Source organism: Eurytemora carolleeae, unplaced genomic scaffold, assembly GCF_000591075.1.
Source record: "Eurytemora carolleeae unplaced genomic scaffold, Eaff_2.0 scaffold1026, whole genome shotgun sequence".
NCBI lineage: Eukaryota > Metazoa > Arthropoda > Copepoda > Calanoida > Temoridae > Eurytemora > Eurytemora carolleeae.
The window spans coordinates 19,035-41,962 of record NW_019402175.1 but is presented as its reverse complement, the minus strand read 5'-3'; the positions used below and the strand labels follow the sequence as shown (position 1 = coordinate 41,962).

The 22,928-nt window shown below is 33.5% G+C and overlaps 1 protein-coding gene across 3 annotated transcripts; it reads left to right on the top strand.

Moving 5' to 3' along the window:
- Window positions 1–742: 742 nt before the first annotated feature.
- Window positions 743–20,287, top strand: LOC111718110 (uncharacterized). Of its 3 annotated transcripts, none has more exons than XM_023493614.1 (19): window positions 743–824; window positions 1,747–1,808; window positions 1,882–1,929; window positions 3,941–4,081; window positions 5,301–5,353; window positions 7,185–7,248; window positions 9,865–9,932; window positions 10,267–10,348; window positions 10,416–10,466; window positions 11,237–11,299; window positions 11,508–11,654; window positions 13,075–13,141; window positions 13,255–13,307; window positions 13,488–13,494; window positions 13,689–13,788; window positions 14,146–14,234; window positions 14,854–14,911; window positions 15,892–15,933; window positions 19,892–20,287. In XM_023493614.1, the coding sequence occupies exons 1-19, from the start codon at window positions 798–800 to the stop codon at window positions 19,951–19,953; spliced, it is 1,284 nt and encodes a 427-aa protein (XP_023349382.1). In that variant the 5' UTR covers window positions 743–797; the 3' UTR covers window positions 19,954–20,287. The 3 variants fall into 3 exon arrangements, with proteins under 3 accessions (XP_023349382.1, XP_023349380.1, XP_023349383.1); XM_023493612.1 differs by having other exon boundaries at window positions 13,488–13,569; XM_023493615.1 differs by lacking the exon at window positions 3,941–4,081 and having other exon boundaries at window positions 13,488–13,569.
- Window positions 20,288–22,928: the final 2,641 nt, after the last annotated feature.

The following is a 22,928-nucleotide window of genomic DNA, read 5'->3' as shown; positions in this document are numbered from 1 at the left end:
TGGCTGAGCGCTGCTGCTAGAATAGGCTAGGGGGCCGAGCGCCGCGGCTAGGACAGGCTAGGGGCCGGCCGCTGGGTGATGCGGCCGCATAATCAATTATAAAAATGTAATAAATTGATAGGAGGGAGGAGAGGGGGTCCATAAATCGATTACCAATTATATGAAGCGTTAAGCATGTGACAAAGTAATAAAACAGGAAAAATATTAGTGTGATTTATTGATGCATCATCAAAATAACAAAATTGCAAGAATTACCGAAAGTATTTAAGGGTGATTCAAACGAATGCAATTTATTTTAAATGCTAAAAAACATTGTATTGTTTATTTATATATTATGAATTATTGATCTAGAGTGCTTTAATTGATATTGAAATTAATAATTATGATTATTTACATTAACATATTATATTACAATCTCCACTCTCCAGGGTTCATATTTTCATAAATCACCACTGGTTTTCAAAGCTAATTAAGAAAGGGGTGGGGGTATTAAATTTAAAGTAAACCCCTGCTGAAGTAGTATTGTAGACATTTAAAAACTTTAACTGTATTTCCTACTATAAATTATATTTAATCAAATAATGTTTTAACAAGAGAATTATAATCAAAAACACAAAAGATTTTAATCAAACAAGAAATAACTTTATTTTTAAAAGTTTGTTACACATTTTACAAATTACCATCTGTTGTCGTCTTCACAAGTTTAACAAAAAGGAATTTAAGTTCTTTTATAAAACGTATTTTAATTTTAATTTTCTATTTTTATTTTCAGATAAAAGTTTAAAAAGAATCTTATCATGGAGTCAAGACAGAAGGTTTCAAAGGTTAGAACATAAACTAATAATAAAGACTGCTTTTATTGAATCTGGTTGGACCAGCTAGTTAGGTTAGGCCATACATTTTTAAAGGATTTGAAGGGATCAAGTCCGCCGGTATATAATTTAACCGGGAAGATAAAGTGATCACTAAGGATATAAAAATGATTACGCCGTTATATCAATGAACAGGGAGGATAAATTGAACACTATAGGATATAAAAATTATTTAACCGGCATATAATTGAACCGGGAGGTTAAAGTGATCACTATAGGATATAAAAATTATTAAACCGGTATATATTTGAACCGGGAGGATAAAGTGATCACTATAGGATATAAAAATTATTAAACCGGTATATAATTGAACCGGGAGGTTAAAGTGATCACTATAGGATATAAAAATTATTAAACCGGTATATAATTGATCCGGGAGGATAAATTGATCACTATAGGATATAAAAATTATTAAACCGGTATATAATTGAACCGGGAGGATAAATTGATCACTATAGGATATAAAAATTATTAAACCGGTATATAATTGAACCGGGAGGTTAAAGTGATCAATATAGGATATAAAAATTATTAAACCGGTATATAACTGAACCGGGAGGATAAAGTGATCACTATAGGATACAAAAATTATTAAACCGGTATATAATTGAACCGGGAGGATAAAGTGATCACTAGGGTGTAAAAATTATTAAACCGGTATATAATTGAACAAGGAGGATAAATTGAACACTATAGGATATAAAAATTATTAAACCGGTATAAAATTGAACCGGGAGGTTAAAGTGATCACTAGGGTGTAAAAATTATTAAACCGGTATATAATTGAACCGGGAGGATAAAGTGATCACTAGAGATATGAAAATAGCAAGTATACATAATTAAACCGGGTGAATAAAGTGATTCATCTTTTCAGGTTATGAGAATTCCGGGTGATAAAACTGGTCTCATTATTGGACAACGAGGAGCTACTATCAGGTATTTTGATATTTTTATACAAAATAAATTGAAATTACTTTTAAAAAATCTTAAATGATATTTTTTATTTTAGGGATCTGAAATCTATACTAGGAATTACAAATGTACATTTTGATACCAGGTAAGTTTTGAATTGGCTAATCATGAAAAACAGGAATAATTCATTTTATTTAAAAATATAAATATACAAAACTGAGCCAATTCATCAGTTTAAAGAGACTGTTTACGTAATTTCTAGTGTCTGATTCACAACGGTACCGTTTTAACTTTTATCAAAATTTGTCAAGAAATTATAGAGATATCCTTGTTATTCATCTGAAAATTAAACATTTTAAATTGTAGTTTTACTATTGAAAAGCTTGCAGGTTTAAAAATCAAAGACTGGGAAGAAAGTTGAGAGAATTGATCTCTGTTCTAGAAATAAAAAACGACGATATCTTCATCATTGTTTATGAGAGAAATTGTTAAAAAAGAAACCATTGTAAATCGGACATTAAGGGTCATTGAATATTTCTTCGACTGTACCTTTAAGAAATATAATATTTGAAATGTTAATAGCGTCTAAGGCTGGACCATTGTAAATCGGACATTAAGGGTCATTGAATATTTCTTCGACTGTACCTTTAAGAAATATAATATTTGAAATGTTAACTATTTCAGTTAAAAATATTAGATGTTTCGAAATATGCAGAAAGGAAAGCATTTGTTGGAAATTTATTTAAATTAATGATTATTCAAGAGTGGTCAACTTCAACGGTCCAATAAAAATGTTGGTCCAAAAATAGGGCTGGACATGTTCCATTTTTTTCTAGCCGTTTCGTTAACAGTTATTGTTCCAACCGTTAAAAAATGAAAATTTCAGCTAGCCGTTAATCATAAAGGTAATAACATAACGTTTGTTCCGTTAACGCCATTTTCTGGTTTTTAAAATTACCGTTAGTTATCTCATTTTAATTAACGGCGTTAACGAAAGTTTTCAACAATTGTGCTTTATAGCTGATAATGGTACCATTATTACAAAATTAACAGCGTTAACGGTGCAAAGTGGCGAAAAAAATTTGTTAACGGTTAAAAAAATTGTAAATGGCACAGCTGTTAACGGTATATTACAGTATTAATGGCCTTTACGGCAATTAAAATTTTGTTAACATTTTATAAACACAGAAGACGACATTTTAAAACATCAAAACGCATAAAATTTTTTAATTTAAAACAAATATTCATGCAATTTTTAATCAGAAAAAAAAGAAATTTACCATTTTAAGCTTTTAGTTAACGTTTTTAACCGTTAACTAAAAAACTAATTTGTTTCGTTAACGATTTAAAGATCAACGGTTTTTGCTGTTCATTTACAGACTCTTCTGTTAATTTTCGAAATGCTCCATTTCATTAACGTAACTTTGCCCAGCCCTATCCAAAAGTATTTATGTTTTTCTCACCTTTTATTCATAGATTCAACAGATAATGCTTAAAAGGCCCTTATATTTTTTAAAAAGAAAATTAAGAAAAAAAATCAAATCAATTTTTGAACTGTCTTGACTCTTGCTATTCTCCAAGGCAAAATGTAACACTAGATGTCTTCCTTTCAAGATTTAGGTGTTTTTCGTTCACAATAACCCTGAGGCAGACGCCCAAAGGAATTGTTACGTGCAGGCTCTCTCTCTGTCTTGTAATTCAGCGCTGCTTGTGCCGAACTCCTTTGGGCTTCTGCCTCAGGAACGGAAAACCCCTAAGTCTTGAAAAGACGACATCTAGTATTTTGTTTGTATTGTTAACATATATGCTTCAAGGAATCTCTGTTAAAGGGAATGTTGACGTTATTTAAGTGACTCTCCATGTAAAAGAGCGACATGTCCAATTCACAATGGTTCCTCTGAATCTATATAAACTCTTAAAGAGAGTGTCTAGTGACCCTCCATTTGGAAAATTGTATTCTTTTTTTTTAAATTTATAATTTTTCAATTGCGATTTCTCCATATTAGCGACAAAATAACAAAAATCTTCCTCAATTCTACTGGGATAAACTATTTAAGGGTTCCATTGTGAATCAAGCATGTAACTTTTTTTTTAACAAAGACCACTTGAAATTATATGTGCAGTCCCTTTAAAAGATAATCTAAAATATTTGTCAGGAATGGACCTGGACCAGATGGATACAATATGCTGACTATAGTTGGAATAAACGAAGATTCTGTGAACAAAGTAGAAGATCGTGTCAATTCACTTCTCTACACGGAGAAAAAAACGCCCAAAAAATTCTTTGGAAATTCTAGGTATTCTCCAGACAAGAAAGGCAGGGGAAGAAATTTTCAAACCGTGATTTGGCCCAGACCTGACACTGAGTGTCAGGTTTGGAATTAAGCACTGTTTGGAACTTTCTTCCCCGGAAATGTATATGTTTTCATCTTTTTTCATACTCTTTGCCCAAATATTTGTCCACTAAAAATCATTTATTTTCTACAATTCAGCGCATAAACCCCTAAAAAGTATCTAACTTCTATGGAAAAAAAGATTTTCAAAAGAGGGTGAGGGGGAATGATTTTAGGAAAATATACACCCTTGAATCAAGAAGTGTATTTTCATTTACAGGGTGTCCCACGAAACATGACAATAGCAAGACGACTTGAAAGTCGTCTTTGATATTTGAATTTATTTGTGTCATTTAGTCTTCTATCTACTTTATCGTGCATGATTCTTGAAACAATTATCACATAATTCTCCTAGCCCTGGCATTTCCAAAAAGTGGTCTGCGTTTTTTGTGCTTTCAATACTACCGGAGATATAAAGAGTTTGGTTCAGATTTAAATTTTGTTAAATAAAAGCAAAATTGTCGAAATCTGAACGAAATTGTTCATATCTCGGGCAATGTTGAAAGCACAAAAAATGCAGACCACATTTTGGAAATGGCAGGACTAGGGGAATTTTGTGATTACTATCTCTAGAGATTTACTTCTAAGATTAGGTTGACAAATAAATGCAGCAAATTATATCAAAAATCAAGACGATATTCAAGTCATGTTTCTTGGGACACCCTGTATTTCCCGCAAAATAAGAATAAAATAATAATGTTTTCTCAACGTTTTCTTTAGCCAATCAGAGGTGAACACCATGATACACCCAATCAATGCTTAAACAGCTTCTTTGTAACCCAGCAAGACAACGGACATTAAAATAACATCAAATTGACATCTTTTTGGAGTGTTCAACGTCGTTTTGACATCACAAAAAGACATCAAATTAATGTAAAAACGTACACCCTTTAATTTCAATAGGACGTCATTTTCTGACAGAGTGATGTAAAATATCCTCAAATTATGTCAATTTAATAAAACTTTGATTTGAATGTTTCAGTCATCATAATGATATTATTTGACGTATTTGTATCCAATTTATACCTAACATCGCAATGACATTCACTTATTTTGTTGAGGATTAATTTTTTTCCCCGCTACTAGAATTTTTTATTAGCTTTTATGCTGAAATACTATTTAGGGTTCTGTTTCTTTGGGAAGGAGTGGCCCATGAGAATGCTGACATGAAACTGGGTAAGCAGATTTACTTATTAATAATTTTAAACTCTAATAAACAGCTGTGGCCGGGTCTTAATTTCATCAATTTTCCGAATTTTAGATTTAAACATAAGAAAGACTACACTGCAAAAGAATCCCCCCAAGGTAATCTGTTCTGAAGGTTTTCTCATGCATTTTAAAAAGATTGTCATTGTAATTTTAAATACAGGGTGTCCCAATAAATTTGGAATTCAGTGACGAATTGGATATCGTCTTTTCAAATAATTCTTTGATTTACTATAGTGATACCTACTGAGAAAGTTGTAATCTGTAAGAGTTTCGTCTGCTATGTTCACATTTTGTTTGTTTATGTTTTGACTGCATACGGTTAGTAAAACAAGAAAATTACAGTACACAAACAAAGTAAACTTGTCAGTCTTCACTGTTCATCTTGCAAATACAATATCTTTACAGCCATTTACCCTTTTCATAAAATAAACTCTACAGACATAATAATACTATGGCTTTTGAAATTAGGTATTACAATGCTAATGCATAACAAAGACGATATCAAATTCGTCACTGAATTCCCATGTTTTTTGGGACACCCTGTACCTTCCACTTTCAGGGTGATTTGCCTGATTCATAATCCTTTATCCGATCAATGATGATGAAGTTATCTTTGTTTTTAGCTGAAAAAGTGTTCAATTCTTACAATTAACACTATTATTTCGGAAAGCAAAAATCCCAACGTGGCTTTTATAGAGAATCCAAAATTATATTTGAAAAAAGATATCATTCATTCTTGATTAGATGAAGCTTTTAAGGGTACCGTTGTGAATTGGACAAGCCATGTTCTATAAATGGTTGGTTACTTGAAATTACATCTTTAGTTCGTTTAAAAGATAATTTCCAAATTTTCACAAATTTCATCACAAAAATACGTGTTACACCCAGGATTATTTTTATTTTTTTAAACGATTATTTCGTTATGAAAACGACGACAAAAAAACCGAAAAACAAAACGATCTTTTTCAAAACAATCGTTTTTTAAAAATTTCGTTTTTAAAAACAGTTCTTTTTAAAACAATCGTTTTTTATAGATCTCGTCATTCAGTTAACAATTTTTAACAACTACCCTTTGTTAATGATTGTTAACACCTTTGTTAACAAAACGAGAGAGAGGAAACTGACCTGAAGGGCTTATCATTTAGTAGTTTTAAAGAAAATATCAAGAAGTTTTAGCTCCCCCACTACCATTCACCTGCATGTAAGACGACATTCGAAAAAGTTGCATATTTACCAATGACAATTTTTTCTTCAAAATCGATCGTCTTTTTTTAAGCGACCGTTTTTTTATAAGGTTCATTGTTTTCTTAATGATCATTAATGTCGACCATTCGTTAACAATCCTTAACGACAACCCTTCATTTAACAATCATTAACATATTTATCTACGACAATTTTTTTTTCAAAAACAATCCTTTTTAAAAAATCAATTGTATACAAAACGGTCCCTTTTCGTTTTTATAAAAATGATGGTTTTCAAAAGCAATCGTTATTCGTTTCTAAAAGTTCAAAATGATTGGGTCGTTTTTAGAAACGATCTCTTGCCAAAAATGAAATGATCGTTTTTGAAAGCGATCTAAAACCCAAACAAAAAACGTTTGTTTAATTGGAACGTTTTCAAAACGATTTACAACCCCAATTACACCCTCGAGTATAAGCTATTCATAATTCTAAAACTTCAAGAGCTTCTTTATGAGATTGTATGCGATTTAATCAAAGTTTTCTGAAATTATTTTGAAATTTTTAAAATCCTATCTAAGTTTTTATATGTGGAACTGTTAGTATTCTCTCTGCCTAGTTCTACAAGATGAAGAGGAGCCAGGATGCCTGGTGAAAGAAGTTTACCAGATTAAATCCATCAGGAATTTCAAGAATAAATGTGATCGAAAAAACAGATCACAGTTAATTAGCATTACCTAGAATATGGCTTACCCCCATAATACAGTGAGACCCATAAATCAGTCAAATAGGCTAAAGATATGTATGTTGTTACTAGCTTGAGAACCTAGCATTGCCCAGCTGTTACTCGTAGTTACTCCTGCTGTTTTACCCCACTATCCCGAAAATTTTTTGTTAGAGCCATTTTTCCCTTTAAATTAAAGTATACCCACTCAAATTTAGTACCTCAAAACCAAGATTAGAACATTCCCGCGGTTCTCCCAAATTTCCCAATCAAAATTCGAGGCAAATCGGTCAAGAGGTTCCTGAGTTATGATTGGACATACAAACAAACAGACAAGCAGAGATTACAACTTTAAATATATATAGAGATAAAATGTGTAAACTCCTCAGTTGATGTGTGTCATGTGTAGTGTATTGGACTATTTCAAACAGCAGTCTAACAGTCGTCTTCCTTTTCTGTTTTATAGTTCTGCTAGATATCAATGAAGTTTTAAATAAGATAGATTTTTATAAAAAAAAAATATAGGGCGTTTAGAAAAAAACTCAAAAAAATTGACAAATATTTTTTGTTTTTTTATTAAGGGTTTCATAATATTTTAAACTTTTAAAGGGTGTGTTCGCAAAAAATGGGGCTTACAGCGAAAAATTATCGATAGTGATCGCTACTAATCATACTTGTTACTCGAATGTTGCAACTTTACGAATTTGTATGGCACTAGGTTCTTCGGTATGAGTCGTTCTTCGCAAATTTCTGATATGCAGGGAAGGGGGAGGAAGCGCTCTAACTCTGAAGGGGAAGGGGTTGCTTGAGTAGTACCTTAAACCCATTTAAAAACGCTTATGCCTGAGAATAATAGAGTGCAGCAATTTTTCTGATATATAGGAATGAGGCCTGGGTGCAATACAGATAGGAAACTTCACACGAGCATTGCTCCCTATCCTTTGTAAGCCCGGATTGGATGCCCCCAGATACCTATAGCTAGCAACCATAGACTCTCCCTGCTTGTTCACCATTCCTCTCTTCCTCATCATACACTTGGACCCATCCATATAAAGTTTCTTTCTTGTTGATTAGAAAGCATGCATCCTTTTACTGTGGGAGTTGTTGACAACTGCCCCTCTGTCCCCCTACATTCATTAGGTGGTCATAACTGCTCAACTAGATGTCAGCTTCAGATGTTTTTGAAACCACAGGTTTCTCTGGAGTATGGGAATCAAACCTGTGAACACCAGTCTGGACACCAATCCAGTTACTGGCGGACAAGTGTGCCTAACTTCAGTAATCTAACGAAAACAGTTGTCACACACTCTCCACCCTGACCCACTAAACCCTCTGAAACTGATGCGATCTCCTGGTCTGTAAGATCTCCTGGTTTGAAGAGATCTCTTGATTTAAAGAGATCTCCTGGTCTTGTGAGATATCCTGGCCTGATGAGATCTCCTGGTTTGATGAGATCTCCTGGTTTGAAGAGATCTCCTGGTTTTGTGAGATATCCTGGTCTGATGTGTTCTTTTGGTTCGAGATCTCTTGGTTTGTTAAGATTTCCTGAATTGATGAGATCTCCTGGTTCGAGGAGATCACCTGGTCCGTTATGATATTTGTAATCAAAAGTGGAGAGAAATCCTCAGAGAAAGCTGAAGGAGGACTTGGAGGTACTATGAAACTGTTAAGGTATAAGTGGGACTCGGTGCAGGATGAATCATCTCCGGGACTGGGTGAATTAAGCCTAAACAAGAAACAAAGAGGGGAAAAGAAACCTAACTTGTGAACTTGTGAAGATGATAGTAGATGCTGAGAAATTATTGACCAGTGTGCAAGTGATCTGGAGTATAAAAGTTGGAAAGATATCTGAGTTCTTTGATACTTGTGGTTTTTAGAACCTGTGAAGCTCATTATTAAGTTATTTAATAGAAGAATGAAAGGTAAAGAATGGGAGGAATTACTACCTGAGGAAGATTATGTGGTCTGGAAGGAGATATTGAAGGGTTGTGTTGACCGTCCAGAGATAAAAATACCTAGATTTTTCTTACCCAGTTATAGTGTATCCCGGTCCAAGATAAGATTAGTATGTTTAGCTGATTCTGCAGAGTTTGCAGGCGGCACTGCTGTCTACTCAGGCAAGTCCTGCTGAGCTGCTAAATCCAAGATGATGTCGGATACGATACCAAGGAATGAGTGTCTGTTATATTGTTTGATTTATGAAAGATGGATTATTAGATTATTCATCAAATAAATTCATTCTACGCTTCTCATTGTTCATTATGAATGCTAGAGAGAAAATCAAGAGTTACGTTCTGCCTAGTAGAAGCCAAACTGGGTGAGGAGCTAGATATCCTTATTGAACAGTAGGGCGGACGGGGTGATCGCTTTATAAGGGTATTAATGTCATCATCTTTCTTCAAACTTTCTGCCAAACATGATTAATTATTTAAACTAAACTTTAGCGCGCTTTTTCAGAATTGAACATAATTATATATAATTCTTTTTAAGGAAGAAAATGTTTCTCCCAGGATGAGGATTTTTTTATATCACCCATTGGATATGAAAAATAAGTTGCAAATGTTTATCTTGAAAGCCCACGTGAAGCCCCTGAACTAAGTCTTGATGGCTTGAATCTCAGGCCTCAGCCAACTTTCATGCAAGGTGAAGTATAAGGTTAAAATTGAAGTTTTGAAAAGTTCAGTTAACGGGGGTTTTAATCTGAAAACAGCAGCATAAGCATAAAATTTAATAACAATAATTTTCGCGGATTTTTTGTTTAATTCGTATTTACATACTTTTAAAATAATTTTTTAAGTGTACAGTTAATGTGCATCTAACAAGCCACTTTTTTCAAATAGGGAACGAAATTACGTTGAAAGTTTTTTTAAATTTTATATTTAAATATATTATTGTTCATATTTAGATAATATGTTTCCAATTTTTGTCTTGATATTAAGATAAAACATTATTTAAAAGTAAAATTAAATGTTTAAAGGTTTCAATGATGAGCTGGTTAAAAATGTATTTACCTCTTCTCTGGAGGCAAAAATGGCGTCGACCACGGAATTTACTTACAGGTCACTTACAAGTCAAAAACTACACTGAAACGGAATAAATAGAAAAACCTGAACTTGTATTAATTAGCTTGGGAGAGGAGATGTTCAAGATTGTGGGTGCATCTCAGGCTGCGGAAAGGTGAGAACAAAACAATTTCTCTCAATGGTTTCCTAATTTTTTCTTTGCCATGGTTTAAGGTTTAAAGGCGAATATCATCAATATTATGAAGACGACTTTCGACTTAAATATTGATTTATATCAAGCTTTTAAACAGCATCCGGATACAATAAAACATGGAAACAAAGTGAAGCCGTCAATTAATAAAGCTTCTTTTTATTTACTTGTAAATTAAAGAAGTGCGTCAGTCCCTCTTGCAGGGAAACCACAAAAATAAATAAAAAGTATAAATTAACAAAAACATGAATATTTAATTACTAGATACAATTGATCAGACAAAGCGTCTAAGGCTGGACCATTGTAAATCGGACATAGCCCTCTTTGCATGGAGGGCCACTTGAAAATAAACTAACAGTCCCTATATTTCCATATATCTACAGAAAGAACAGAACTGATCACTTGCTACAAACTATAACTTTCTTATCTTTGAATCTTTGGAGCCTGATGGTGTAAGCCTTTCAAAATTTATTAATTAGATATTGCATAAATTTAACAGTTGAAATATCAAAAGCCTCCTCAGGTTGCAAAGATATGATGCCTAGAGAATTGAAGTTTTTGGCAAGTGTCCAGTTCTCCTGAACTAAAGTAATTTCAAGTAAGATTGAAATTATAAAACATTTAGAAGAAAAAATTGTTATGAATTTATAATCTACGATATTCGAGGTCACAAATTCGTACCAGCGATTTGACCTTCTTCTGTTTTTAACGATTAATTATCTTTGTTTGTTTAGTTTCCAAATACCGATCAGGAACGGTCGAGTTCTTCATAAAGACCTGAAAGACTTAAAATTAGAGTAAGTAGCTCAAACTAGTACTTGCCAGGCTACATTTGTTGCATAAAACGTGCTGGGTCGACTTTTCCATGGTTAGTCCAGACTGGACAGTACAGTATACAGTGCATATAAAGTACATGTTGTACCAGCTCGGGTCATGCAACTTTTAGATCGTGGGGGGCAAATAATTCAAAAATACTAAAGTGAATTTTTTAAAATAATTTTTTAGAGGATATTGGAGCACCTCGCTCAGTGCCACCAGAACTGCCCGAATGGTAAAATGTTTGAAAGATGATGGGTTTACGTGTATAAATGAGGAAGCAGAAGGATTTACAATTGTGCATTTGGACTTTAAACCTGAAAAGCTGACTGCTAGGTAATTAGTTTAGAATAAAGTAGAACTACAGGGTTACTCTATTTGTCACTTGCTAAAGCTCTGGACAAAATAATATCTAAAAAGGCGTTTACCATCTCGATAAAGAAAAATTTCTTTACAAAACTTTATAGCTCTGCGAACCAAAATAATAGTGTTATAAATAGGTAGTAGCAAGTGCTATATATATATATATATTCATCATTAATATATGTCTTTAAAGCAAAATTACATTAAACAATATAAAAGTTTATAACAATTTAGTAATAATACTCTTTTATCTGGATATCGCATTTCCTGATTGACAGGGTTTGCCAAAAAATAGGTGCCATACAAGACTTAGCATTAGTATAGTTTGGTTATTCAGAAGTGGTTTTGAGAAATGGAGTCTCTTGGTCCCAGTCTAGTGTTTTTCGTTTTCTAAAAATGTGGTATGATGACAGCACGGGATACCATCAGAACCTGGAGAGGATTTTATATTCGCACTTTTTATTATATATTTTACATCCTTTGGGTGTAGGGGCTCACAATTAAATGGTTGGAAATTTGGAGATTCATGAGTTATTGACACAAAGGGGAACCAGTTTAAACAGTTCTATGTCTAAGTCTATGATACTGTGTGTGCTGTATTTTTCTGGGTAGTAGGTGTTTGCAAATCCCGGTCAAAGGTTGGTTTCAATTTCTCCTGTAGTAATGATCCCTTGACAGCTTGTTCAGAAAATTCCCAACTGTTTTGTGAAACATTTTTTCTTGATTGTGGAGTAGTTTTGAGAAGGAGTATTCTTTTTTCAACTTTTCTAAGCTCACTAAGTGCTTTCAGACAGGAATGGAACTTTTACCTGTCCTCATCAGTGCCGGCTCTGGAAAAGGCTTTCTTCCTCAAAATTATTTTTAGATGTTTGAGTTCTGTGGGGGTCTTATTAGGATGGGAGATAAAACCTTTTGAATGCTGTTTTTTCTCATCAGCAAACAGTTCTTTGTTTTCTTCCAGGAATTCTGTAAGAAGAATGGGGAGCTGGTCTCCTAATGTTTCTAAATCTCTGGATTGGTACATCTTGATATATGATGGTGAAGAGGAGACAGTTTACGTTTTAGTGATGAATCAAGCACTGATAAATCTTCACTGTTAATTGATGGAGCACAGTACTTTTTTAAGAGTAACTAGGGAAAGAAGAAGATTCGCTGTTTTTTATGTTTGTGTTAACAGTTCAGAGTGACAGGTTTGACATATTTTCCAAGGGGTCGAATTCCAAGTTAACTAGCCATCTGGAGCAACACACACATGTCTACTCGGGTTGACCGACTATAATATATAGAACGATTATTACTTTTTAGCGTGTTTAAATTGAAAGAAGTGACCATGAGTAATAAATTATACAATAGTTTCATAAAAAATGTTGAAGGACCATTTTTTTTGTTAAAGTATTGTTTTGGGGGAGGAGGCGTATAGAGGACCACTAGGCAGTTCCAAGAAAACTAACATTCAGGAGGTTTTCATTTTTTAATATTTAATGCATTTTTAATTTTACGAAGGAACATATAAAATTACTGTTTTAAAACAAGTGAATGTTAAAAAAAAAACATTTATAAACTTTTTTTGTAGTCCAGTTCTGGTTCTTCTAGTGAACCTCTTGTACAGTCAGTTCAAACAAACAAGTAAGTTAGAATAAAAAAGATTGTTGCACAAAAAAGTTTCCCCTCATAATAAATTTTAACATGGAGACCTAACATTGTAAAAAAATTAAATATCCGAGGTCTACGACATGTTGCAAAGATATAGCGATTAAAAAATCAGAGTTTGTGGAAATATATATATTAATAAAATATATATTTTAGACTAAAGGTTTGCAAGATAACTATGATTACTGAAAACAGATTAGATATCCGAGCTTACCTAACAACATATGACAAAGAGGAGGTAAATATCTCAATATATACATGTAATAAATATCGTAGTAAACAGATTAGATATCCGAGCTTACCTAACAACATATGACAAAGAGGAGGTAAATAAATCAACCAATGATATATGTTTAGTCTGGAGATCAACTAAGTAAGAAGCTGAAAGATATTCTCAACCAATGTTGGATGAACAGGGATGCAGAGGGGGGGATAGCAGAGCCAGAGGCTCAAACAGGTAGAGCGAGGGTGGGATTGTGAATATAAGAAATAATATATTGTACATCATTTTCAATCTAAAACAATGATGTATATATCTAATCCTAAGAAGAAAAGTCTTACACAGAAAAATCAAATTCTTTTTTATTCATAAATAGCTTTAAAATTAATCAGATCAATTTTTTGTGCTATTCCAACCAAAATGTAATCACATGTGATTTTTTTTATTTTTATTATTATTATTATTATTATTTTTATTATTATTATTATTATTTTTATTATTATTATTATTATCATTATCTTTTTTATTATTATTATATTATTATTATAATCATCAATATTATTCTTATTATCAACATCATTATCATTATTGCAGGACTAAGGTTCAATCTTGTGAAGCAAGTGCTACACAAAATGTATTTCAACAAGAGTGTCATGTTTAAGGATAAACCGGAAGTGCTTCAGGTCAGAAAAAGACGACATTTCAGTTTGTACTAAAGTTTAAATTATATTTAAAGGGATGGTTTGCGAAAATATATTAGTATCAGCCAACACAAAAAATGGAGGGTCACTTGAAATTACGCCCTAATGAATTATATTAAAAACTGATGGGAAATACAAACAAATATGCTCGCTTGGAAACCCAATTTTTCCTGCAAAATTAATTAAACTTAAAATTTCTTTTCCGTAGTTCCGTGCAGTTCTTTTGAGTTTCCTGATACAAATTTGAGGCAAATCGGTTATGAGGTTTACGAGTTCTGATCGGACAATCAACCAATCTAGACAGAGATACAGAGATTATCTTTATAATAAAGTTCTTCACTTAAATATATTTGTCAATGTTAGCTTTAGCTGGCCAAATAACTGGAAAAAATAGGATGACATTTTTTTAGGGAACCCATGGGTACCAACTGTAAGTAATCTAAAAAGCTAAATATTTCGATTATCCTTTTTAAAAATAAATGCTTTTTCCAAACCAATTTTTTTCTTCAAAATTCCATTTTTTTTAAGGGCAACACCGTGCAATTCAGGTCTAGTTAGTTTATATAAGTGGATAGATAACAATATAAAATCATTTCCATAGGTTTGTATTAACAAATTGCGACGAAAACAAGCAGGCCAGGAATGGTGTGATAGTTTAGGTAAGTCATTTCAAACAATTTTAAAATCTAAATAGTCAACTCTGACATAATAATTTGTAAACGAAAATTCTTTAAAACTAAACTGTGAAAAAAGTTTTCTTTAAAGCAAATTTCGATGATTTTTTTTTAAGTAGTTGCAAAAATGCACAATTGGCTTTGGTCTATAGGTAAACTTTGTGCCTTTTTACTAAATGCATTTTTTTAAAACTTCTGCAGTAGCGCCCGCCAACTTTTGAATCCTGCGGCATCTTAAAAGGCTAAAAATAACCCTAAATTACGTGATATACGTGTGTTTTTACAAATAAAATCTCTTTATATATATATTTGTGTATTGTGTACTCTATATAGCAAAAATGACGCTACAGTATGATTATGCATTACTGCAACAAAGGTTGACTTAAGAAAGGGATCAAAAATAAAAATACATGAACTTTTTACATTTTACATTTTACAATAGAAAATTTACAACAAAAAAAACCGCTAACATGATTTTTATGTACCAAATGTTCAAAATGGCCACCATCGACTTCCAGCATGCCATAATGAAAGATGATGAATGATCCTCGGAAAAAGTAGAATTTGAGACTCCAGATGGAGTTGGCATTGTGAAATCATGAATTTTTACATAAATCCAAATGTTCTTTAGTACTGGATAGAATAAAATTAAATTTGCTGATATTTAAATACATTTTAGTGGATTTCTGTAATACTTGCTTATACTGTAGCGTCGTTAGATCGTTAAAATTATGAAAATATTTTCTTTGTGATTCAGTTCTAGTAACAAATACAACCTCAAAATATTATTCAATCTACTTTAAAATCCTAAATGAGAATGAAATTTACAAATTGTTACAAATTGCCACAAATTGCTCTATAAAAGTTAATAAGCATAAGTATGTAATTTATTTTTAAATGATGATAATAATAAAAATAGTTTTATAAACTGACAATTGTCCAAAAAAAAATATATTTTCCCTCAGAAATAGATGTGCACTTTGGAGAATTCACTTCAGATGTTAAAGGTTACCAAATTTCTTTATTACCATCCTCTAATTCATAAACTAATAATTACTTAATAATTTACTCAATAACTTCAATATTTATTTGATAACCAACTTTACTAATACTTATAACTACTTATATAAATAAGCGAAACATGTGCAAAATTTAAGCCAAGATTAGCCTTTCAAAATCATAAAACTGAGTTTTGTAAATTTGGATAAAAAACCTCATTTAGCTTATAAAAATATGATTTTCAAATAACCACTTGGGAGTCAAACCTTATAGAAATCCAACGTATAGAAACCGCTACATATAGCAACAAGGGGTATTTTCCGGGAGAACATTTTTTCTATTTTTGAGAAATTAAATAACATTTTATGAAATCATATTAGCATTACTGGAGAACTTTTTTTTATACTTATAAGAATTTTTTTTCTAAAAATAAAATTGTAGATAGCACTTTTATAAAATAATTTTTTTATATTAACAAGCAATTTTATGTATAACCATATAATCATTAATTTATGTTTTCAATACATAATAAAATCTGGGGGACTTTAACCACAATAGAGATCAGTACAAATGTACACATTAAACTATTTTGCTCCTTTAATGTCTAGGGTATGTTAAAAAATTAGGAATTATGATAATGATAGTGATAAGCTACAATGTTTTACAAAAACGTTTAATTTCTCAAAAATATTAAAAATGTTCTCCCAGAAAATACGCCTTGTTGCTATACGTAGCTGTTTCTATACGTTTGTTGTCGGATAGCAGCAAGATTCTCAATAATGAACAGTTAGATAACGGGGTAACCCTCAAATCGAAAATCGATAATGCAGAGAAACTCTTTATTTCCTAAAAAATTAAATGTATAATGATAAATAAATTATTACAATGGTTTACGAATTTTATAATGAAAAGATTCTTTCGATCTATTTAAGGATCTGTAGGTTAAAACCATCGGAGAGTCCTAAGACGTTTTTTTATATATTAAAACTTCTGAAAAGAATGACAATTAATTGTTAACGAAAGTCACTAATTCTTTATATGAAAATATTCTTTGCTTAACTTTTGAAATGGGTTCACAATAATAAAAGTGTTTAGACTCCGTTGTCGGAGAACAAAGAAAAGCGGGGCTAAAATTGTTTGGTTTGGTGTCTCCGAGAGGGGATTTTAGGTTAAAGACGACATTACATGGATGGACGGGGGGGGTCTTTTAGTTAATGGTTGACACTGGCCCCAGGCAGGGTTCGAGGATGTTATGGTAACATACAAGAATCAAAGGAAAACCATTAACAATATACTGAAATAAGTAGTTTGAATGATTGATAGGTACTAGATCGATTGATTGAAATAAACAGAAGTAAATTAAGAGGTACATTAATTAATACAATTCAACAAATGATAACTTATGAGATTAAAGCAGTGAAGTAAAGTTGAAATCGTGACGCACATTCTCCTGTGTTTATTTGTTAAAATAATTTAAAGGAAGAAAGAAAAAAATAGAATTAATATGTAAACTGAGAATGGGCTGAAATCTTGAACATAAATTAAATGAAAGAGCTAAGATAAAGGGAATAATTAAACTAGAAAAGACCATTATTTAATTAAATACAGAAATGCGAATAATTGTGTCAATAACAAGGACCATAAATTTAAGGTTTATTTCTTTTTAAGGAATTTTAAGTTATTTAAATTAAATTGTTTCCTGTTTTGTGTTCTAAGAAAATTGAAATGTTCAAATAGTTGTTTCCTGCGTTGATGTTGGGTATAGCTCTATTGATTGATTTCTTCAAGTTCCGGGTGGAGTTTTAGTTTGAGCTTAGAATGCAATTCTGATGGTCAGTTTCGGTGTGATTTGCGTGGAACTCATTCCGGGTCTATTGTAGCAGTGAGCTTGGTCCCGGAGCTAGATTCCTTGCTTCCATGCAGTTTTCCGTTCTTCCGCGAATAGTTGCTTGAGCCTGCGGTAGGATTGGATCCGAGTTAGTTGGGGATCAGGCCCGATGAGTCGGACCGGCTTGGCGAGAGGGTCAGATTCAATTGGATGAGCTGGATTGGTCGTAGAGTTAGGATTAGTTGGAGGACCAGGTTCGAGTGGGTTGGTTGGAGCCCCTGGATTGGACAGAAGGTCTGGTTCAATAGGAGTAGGGTTGGTTGGGGACTTCAGGTTGGTTGGAGGGTTAGGATTGGTCGGAGGGTCAGGATCAATTGGATGAGCTGGATTGGTTGTAGGGTTAGGATTAGTTGGAGGACCAGGTTCAAGTGGGTTAATTGGAGCCCCTGGATTGGACAGAGGGTCAGGATCAATAGTAGGGTTGGGATCGGTTGGAGAAACAAGTTCGCCTGGTTTGGTTGTAGACCCTGAGTTGGACATAGGGTCTGGTTCAATAAGAGGGTTAGGGTACGTCGGTGGATCCGGTTGGATTGGGTTGGTCGAAGCTCCTGGATTGGACGGAGGGCCTGGTTCAATAGGAGGGTTAAGATAGGTTGGGGAAACCAGAGAATTTGAGGAACCTGGTTTGGTAGGAGAGCTTGGTTCATTTGAAGGATTTGGTACAATCGGAGGGTCAGGTTTGACTGGGCTGGTTGGACACCCTGGGTTGGACAGAGGGTCTAGATTGGTTGGAGACTCAGGTGCATTTGAGAAGTCTGGTTTGGTGGGATACCCAAGTTTGGTAGTAGAGTCCGGTTTAGTAGATGACCCTGGATTGGTCAGAGGGTCAGATTTGGTGGAGGAGGTGGTGACGTGGGTGCCAAGGAGGTCCAAGGCGGTCTTGTAGACGGCCTCGAGGGCGGAGCAGTCATACATATGGAAATCAAGGTTTGACTTGAGTGTTTTCTGAAGCAATATGTTGGTACTTTCTATGACTTCAAAATTCTTCTGCTGGATTAAAGTACGAAACCTGTGGGTGAACAGTAGGATGAGATGATCGGTAGGGATTTGAGAGGGGTTGATGGAGGGCAGGGGTGTTGAGCTGGATTCGTCGATGCTCGGTTCCTTGTCTAGATTGAAGACATGGTTGGTAGGAGTTTGACAGATCATGCATCCTGGTAGTTTTCAGGGAGTGTTTCTTGTACATCTTTGAACTTTCTGATGAGGGGTTTCAGGAGATTGACCATTAGAGGTATCCTTGTGGAGAGTAGTTGGATTCATCTCGAAGGTGAGAGTATCCTCGTGTAGAGGAGTAGTTGGGTTCATCTCGAAAGTGAGAGTATCCTCGTGGAGAGGAGTAGTTGGATTAATCTCGAAAGTGAGAGTATCCTTGTGGAGAGGAGTAGTTGGGTTCATCTCGAGGCTTTCTTGGAACTTCGACGCTTCCATAGATCGAAATGTTGTCAAATAGCAGCAAGATTCTCAATAATGAACAGTTAGACAACGGGGTAACACTCAAATCAAAAATCGATAATGCAGAGAAACTTTTTATTTCCTAAAAAATTAAATGTATAATGATAAATAAATTATTACAATGGTTTACGAATTTTATAATGAAAAGATTCTTACGATCTATTTAAGGATCTGTAGGTTAAAACCGTCGGAGAGTCCTAAGACGTTTTTTTTTATATATTAAAACTTCTGAAAAGAATGACAATTAATTGTTAACGAAAGTCACTAATTCTTTATATGAAAATATTCTTTGCTTAACTTTTGAAATGGGTTCACAATAATAAAAGTGTTTAGACTCCGTTGTCGGAGAACAAAGAAAAGCGGGACTAAAATTGTTTGGTTTGGTGTCTCCGAGAGGGGATTTTAGGTTAAAGACGACATTAGATGGATGGACGGGGGGGGGGGTCTTATAGATAATGGTTGACAACGTTGGATTTCTATAAGGTTTGACACAAACACTTGATCGCCATTTTTATTTTCTCCATCAATGTTGCACTGCACAAAAACCAAATACAATCTAATCACTGACGACATTTATGTATATTTTTTACATCAACTGAAACTAAACTTGATATGTTTATATTTAGGTTCGGAGCTAGCTGATCGCTTCCAGTTTGTGAGGAACTGGTTGAATGATTTTGAGTATTAATTTAATCTGAAAGGACACATTGGAACGTTTGTTCTTTTGCTTGTACATTTAAATTTTGAAATGTTTTTTTTTTTCTTGTATTTTAATAAGTTGTAAATTGTGCATGGTGGTGGTTACCCACAAAGATGAAACCAAAGCGACGACTGTGCGGAATTTATCGCGCTTGTCACGCCAAATGAATGTAAATTTCACGTTTTCAATCTTAAACGATTCAGCTCAAAAATAACCTTACTTGGTTACCCACAAAAGGATTAGACTCTGTAATGACGATCTGTAACATTTTGAATATTCTGACTAATATTAATGATTAATAAAAAATTAATTAAGAAGTGTACATTTATGCGAAATTACTAGAACGACTTGGTAACCTCGTACAGAGATAACCAGAAAACAATGGAATAGGAAGACGACATTATGACCATACTAAAGTGTTATGGATGTTGTTTACTAGACACTTTTTAAAACATAAAAAAAATTTGAGGTTTTGACACATTTTCTTATTCCTATATCTTTGCAACCTAATGTCGCAGACCTAAGATGTTTTAAACTATAAATTCTTTTGGGTCAAAAAGTCTTGGTTTGAAATATCAAAGGTTTACATTCTCAGCTTGCAAACATATAGGAATTAGAAAATTTAAGTTTGTGACCAAGACTCTTTTCCTTTAGCGAATTGGGCCGGTCATCACACAATTTCTGTGGCTTACGCTCATTGAAATTTTCAAAGTTATAACTTGATATAACTTGATATAACTTGATATAACTTACTATTAAAAGTCCACTTGTCCAAGTTTTCTTTCATTCGCCCCTGAGACGACTGTTAGACTCAAGTTATGAACAGCAATTGTGTATTTCTCATAAAAAAGTTGATTATCAAGCTACTGATCAAATAGTTGATTATCAAGCTACTGATCAAATAGTTGATTATCAAGCTAATGATCAAATTATTTGCTTTATGATAGCTAAAATGTCATCTTCCTATTCCATAGTTTTATGGGTATCACTGTATCAGACAAATCAGGTAATTGAAGAAACTTGTTGACCTCGCTCAAATATTTTGAATTTAGAATTTAGAAATGAAAACTCAGCGTTGTTATTTCTAATATGTTGCTTGAAGTGTTTTGGTAAAATACAGTTGAAGGCAAAGCCCTGTGTAGAAAACAGTAATAGGTTGGGTTTCCATTCGATTTAATGTTAACACAAGAGCTCTGAATCCTATAAGTCCTAGGACAAGGAATGCTAAGAGCAGTGTCCCTGATATCAATTTCTTCAAACTAATCAGATTCTGCTGAGGAGGAGATCTCTCGTAAAGGATAATCAGAGCATGCTTGTTCATCAGATAAAGATGTTGAAGGTAAACTCAAAATCTGTGGCAAGAAGTGCCATGAGTATCCTGGGAGCTGCTCCAACTAATCTTGAGAACCATGAGTATCCTGAGAGCTGTTCCAACTAACCTTTAGAACCGTGAGTATCCTGGGAGCTGCTCCAACTAACCTTGAGAAAGGAAGGAAAGGGAGTAAGGATAAGGGTAAAGAAGAGAAGGAAGGGGAGTAAGGATAAGGGTAAAGAAGAGAAGGAAGGGGAGTAAGGATAAGGGTAAAGAAGAGAAGGAAGGGGAGTAAGGATACGGGTAAAGAGGAGAAGGAAGGGGAGTTAGGATAAGGGTAAAGAAGAGAAGGAAGGGGGGTAAGGATAAGGGTAAAGAAGAGAAGGAAGGGGCTAAGGATAAGGGTAAAGAAGAGAGGGGTTAAGAAAGGAAGGAAGGGGGAAAGGATAAGGGTAAAGAAAGGAAAAGAAAGGGGAAAAGAAAGGAAGGAAGGGGAGTAAAAGGATAAGGGTAAAGAAGGGAAGGAGGGGGAGTAAGGAGAGGAGTAATAAAGGTATAACCCTGCGACATTATTTAATTAAACCAAATTCTTATTTTGAAATATCTAAGGTCTACGACATTGGGCTCTAAAGTGAAAGAAAGGTATTGGAAAATTTGAGTTCATGGCAAAGACTCAATTCCTTTCTCACATTTATTTGTCATTTCCTGTAAACCATTCCTACTTGGGGACATAAGAATAATGACATAAGCATAATCCCATATTCCAAGATATTTACATATGTAAACCGCTCCCTGTCTTACTCCGTTTGTTACTTGAAAACCATGGGATAGAGAATCAGTCCATTTCACATTGCAGGTTGGGTTCTTCTATTAAATAATGCAGACACTCAATTGTATTAGCCGGTGCAACAAGGTTGACGCGGTCAGACGTTAGGTTGAATTTACTTTTACTAAAGGGTCAGAGGTGCGTGATGTATGAGACAACTTAGAGGAAAAACTGAAATGTATCTTTCCAATAGATCTGGGGAACAGTTTATCCCAGGATACAAGATCGAACACATTGGATAAGCAAAGTGAATAAATACTCAAGTGGACCAAACTCATAGTTGGATGACAACATTTTATGTTCCAAGTATTTTAGAATAATATTGTGGGGCCCTTATAATCAGGGCCGGGGGCAGAAACGTCATGTATGTGTGTCTGTACCAAAAGAGTGTGTGTAAGTAATAACGAACCGAAGGCGTGTACTGTCGGTATATACAGTACAAAAGAATCTAGGTATTTGTACAGTCTAGGAGAGTACATTTGTTTAATTTTAATTATTATTTACTTAAAAGAAGTTTAATATAAATGTATTTATATTTTTAAGTCAACACTAAAAGCCTAATTTTCATGCAAAGAATATAATTTGATTAAAATTTACAATAAACTACTCGTTATTCAAGCTTAATTTTAATTGACGACATTGTTCTGCAATTTTCTTGACTGTGGTCATGTTGTGTGTCTTTACCAAACGAGTCTGCGGTTAATAACAACAATACCAATAATAATACTAATAGCAATAGAAATAGCAATAGCAATAGCAATAGCAATAGCAATAGCAGCAGCATCAGCAAAAACAACAACAACAACAAAACCAATAATACAAATA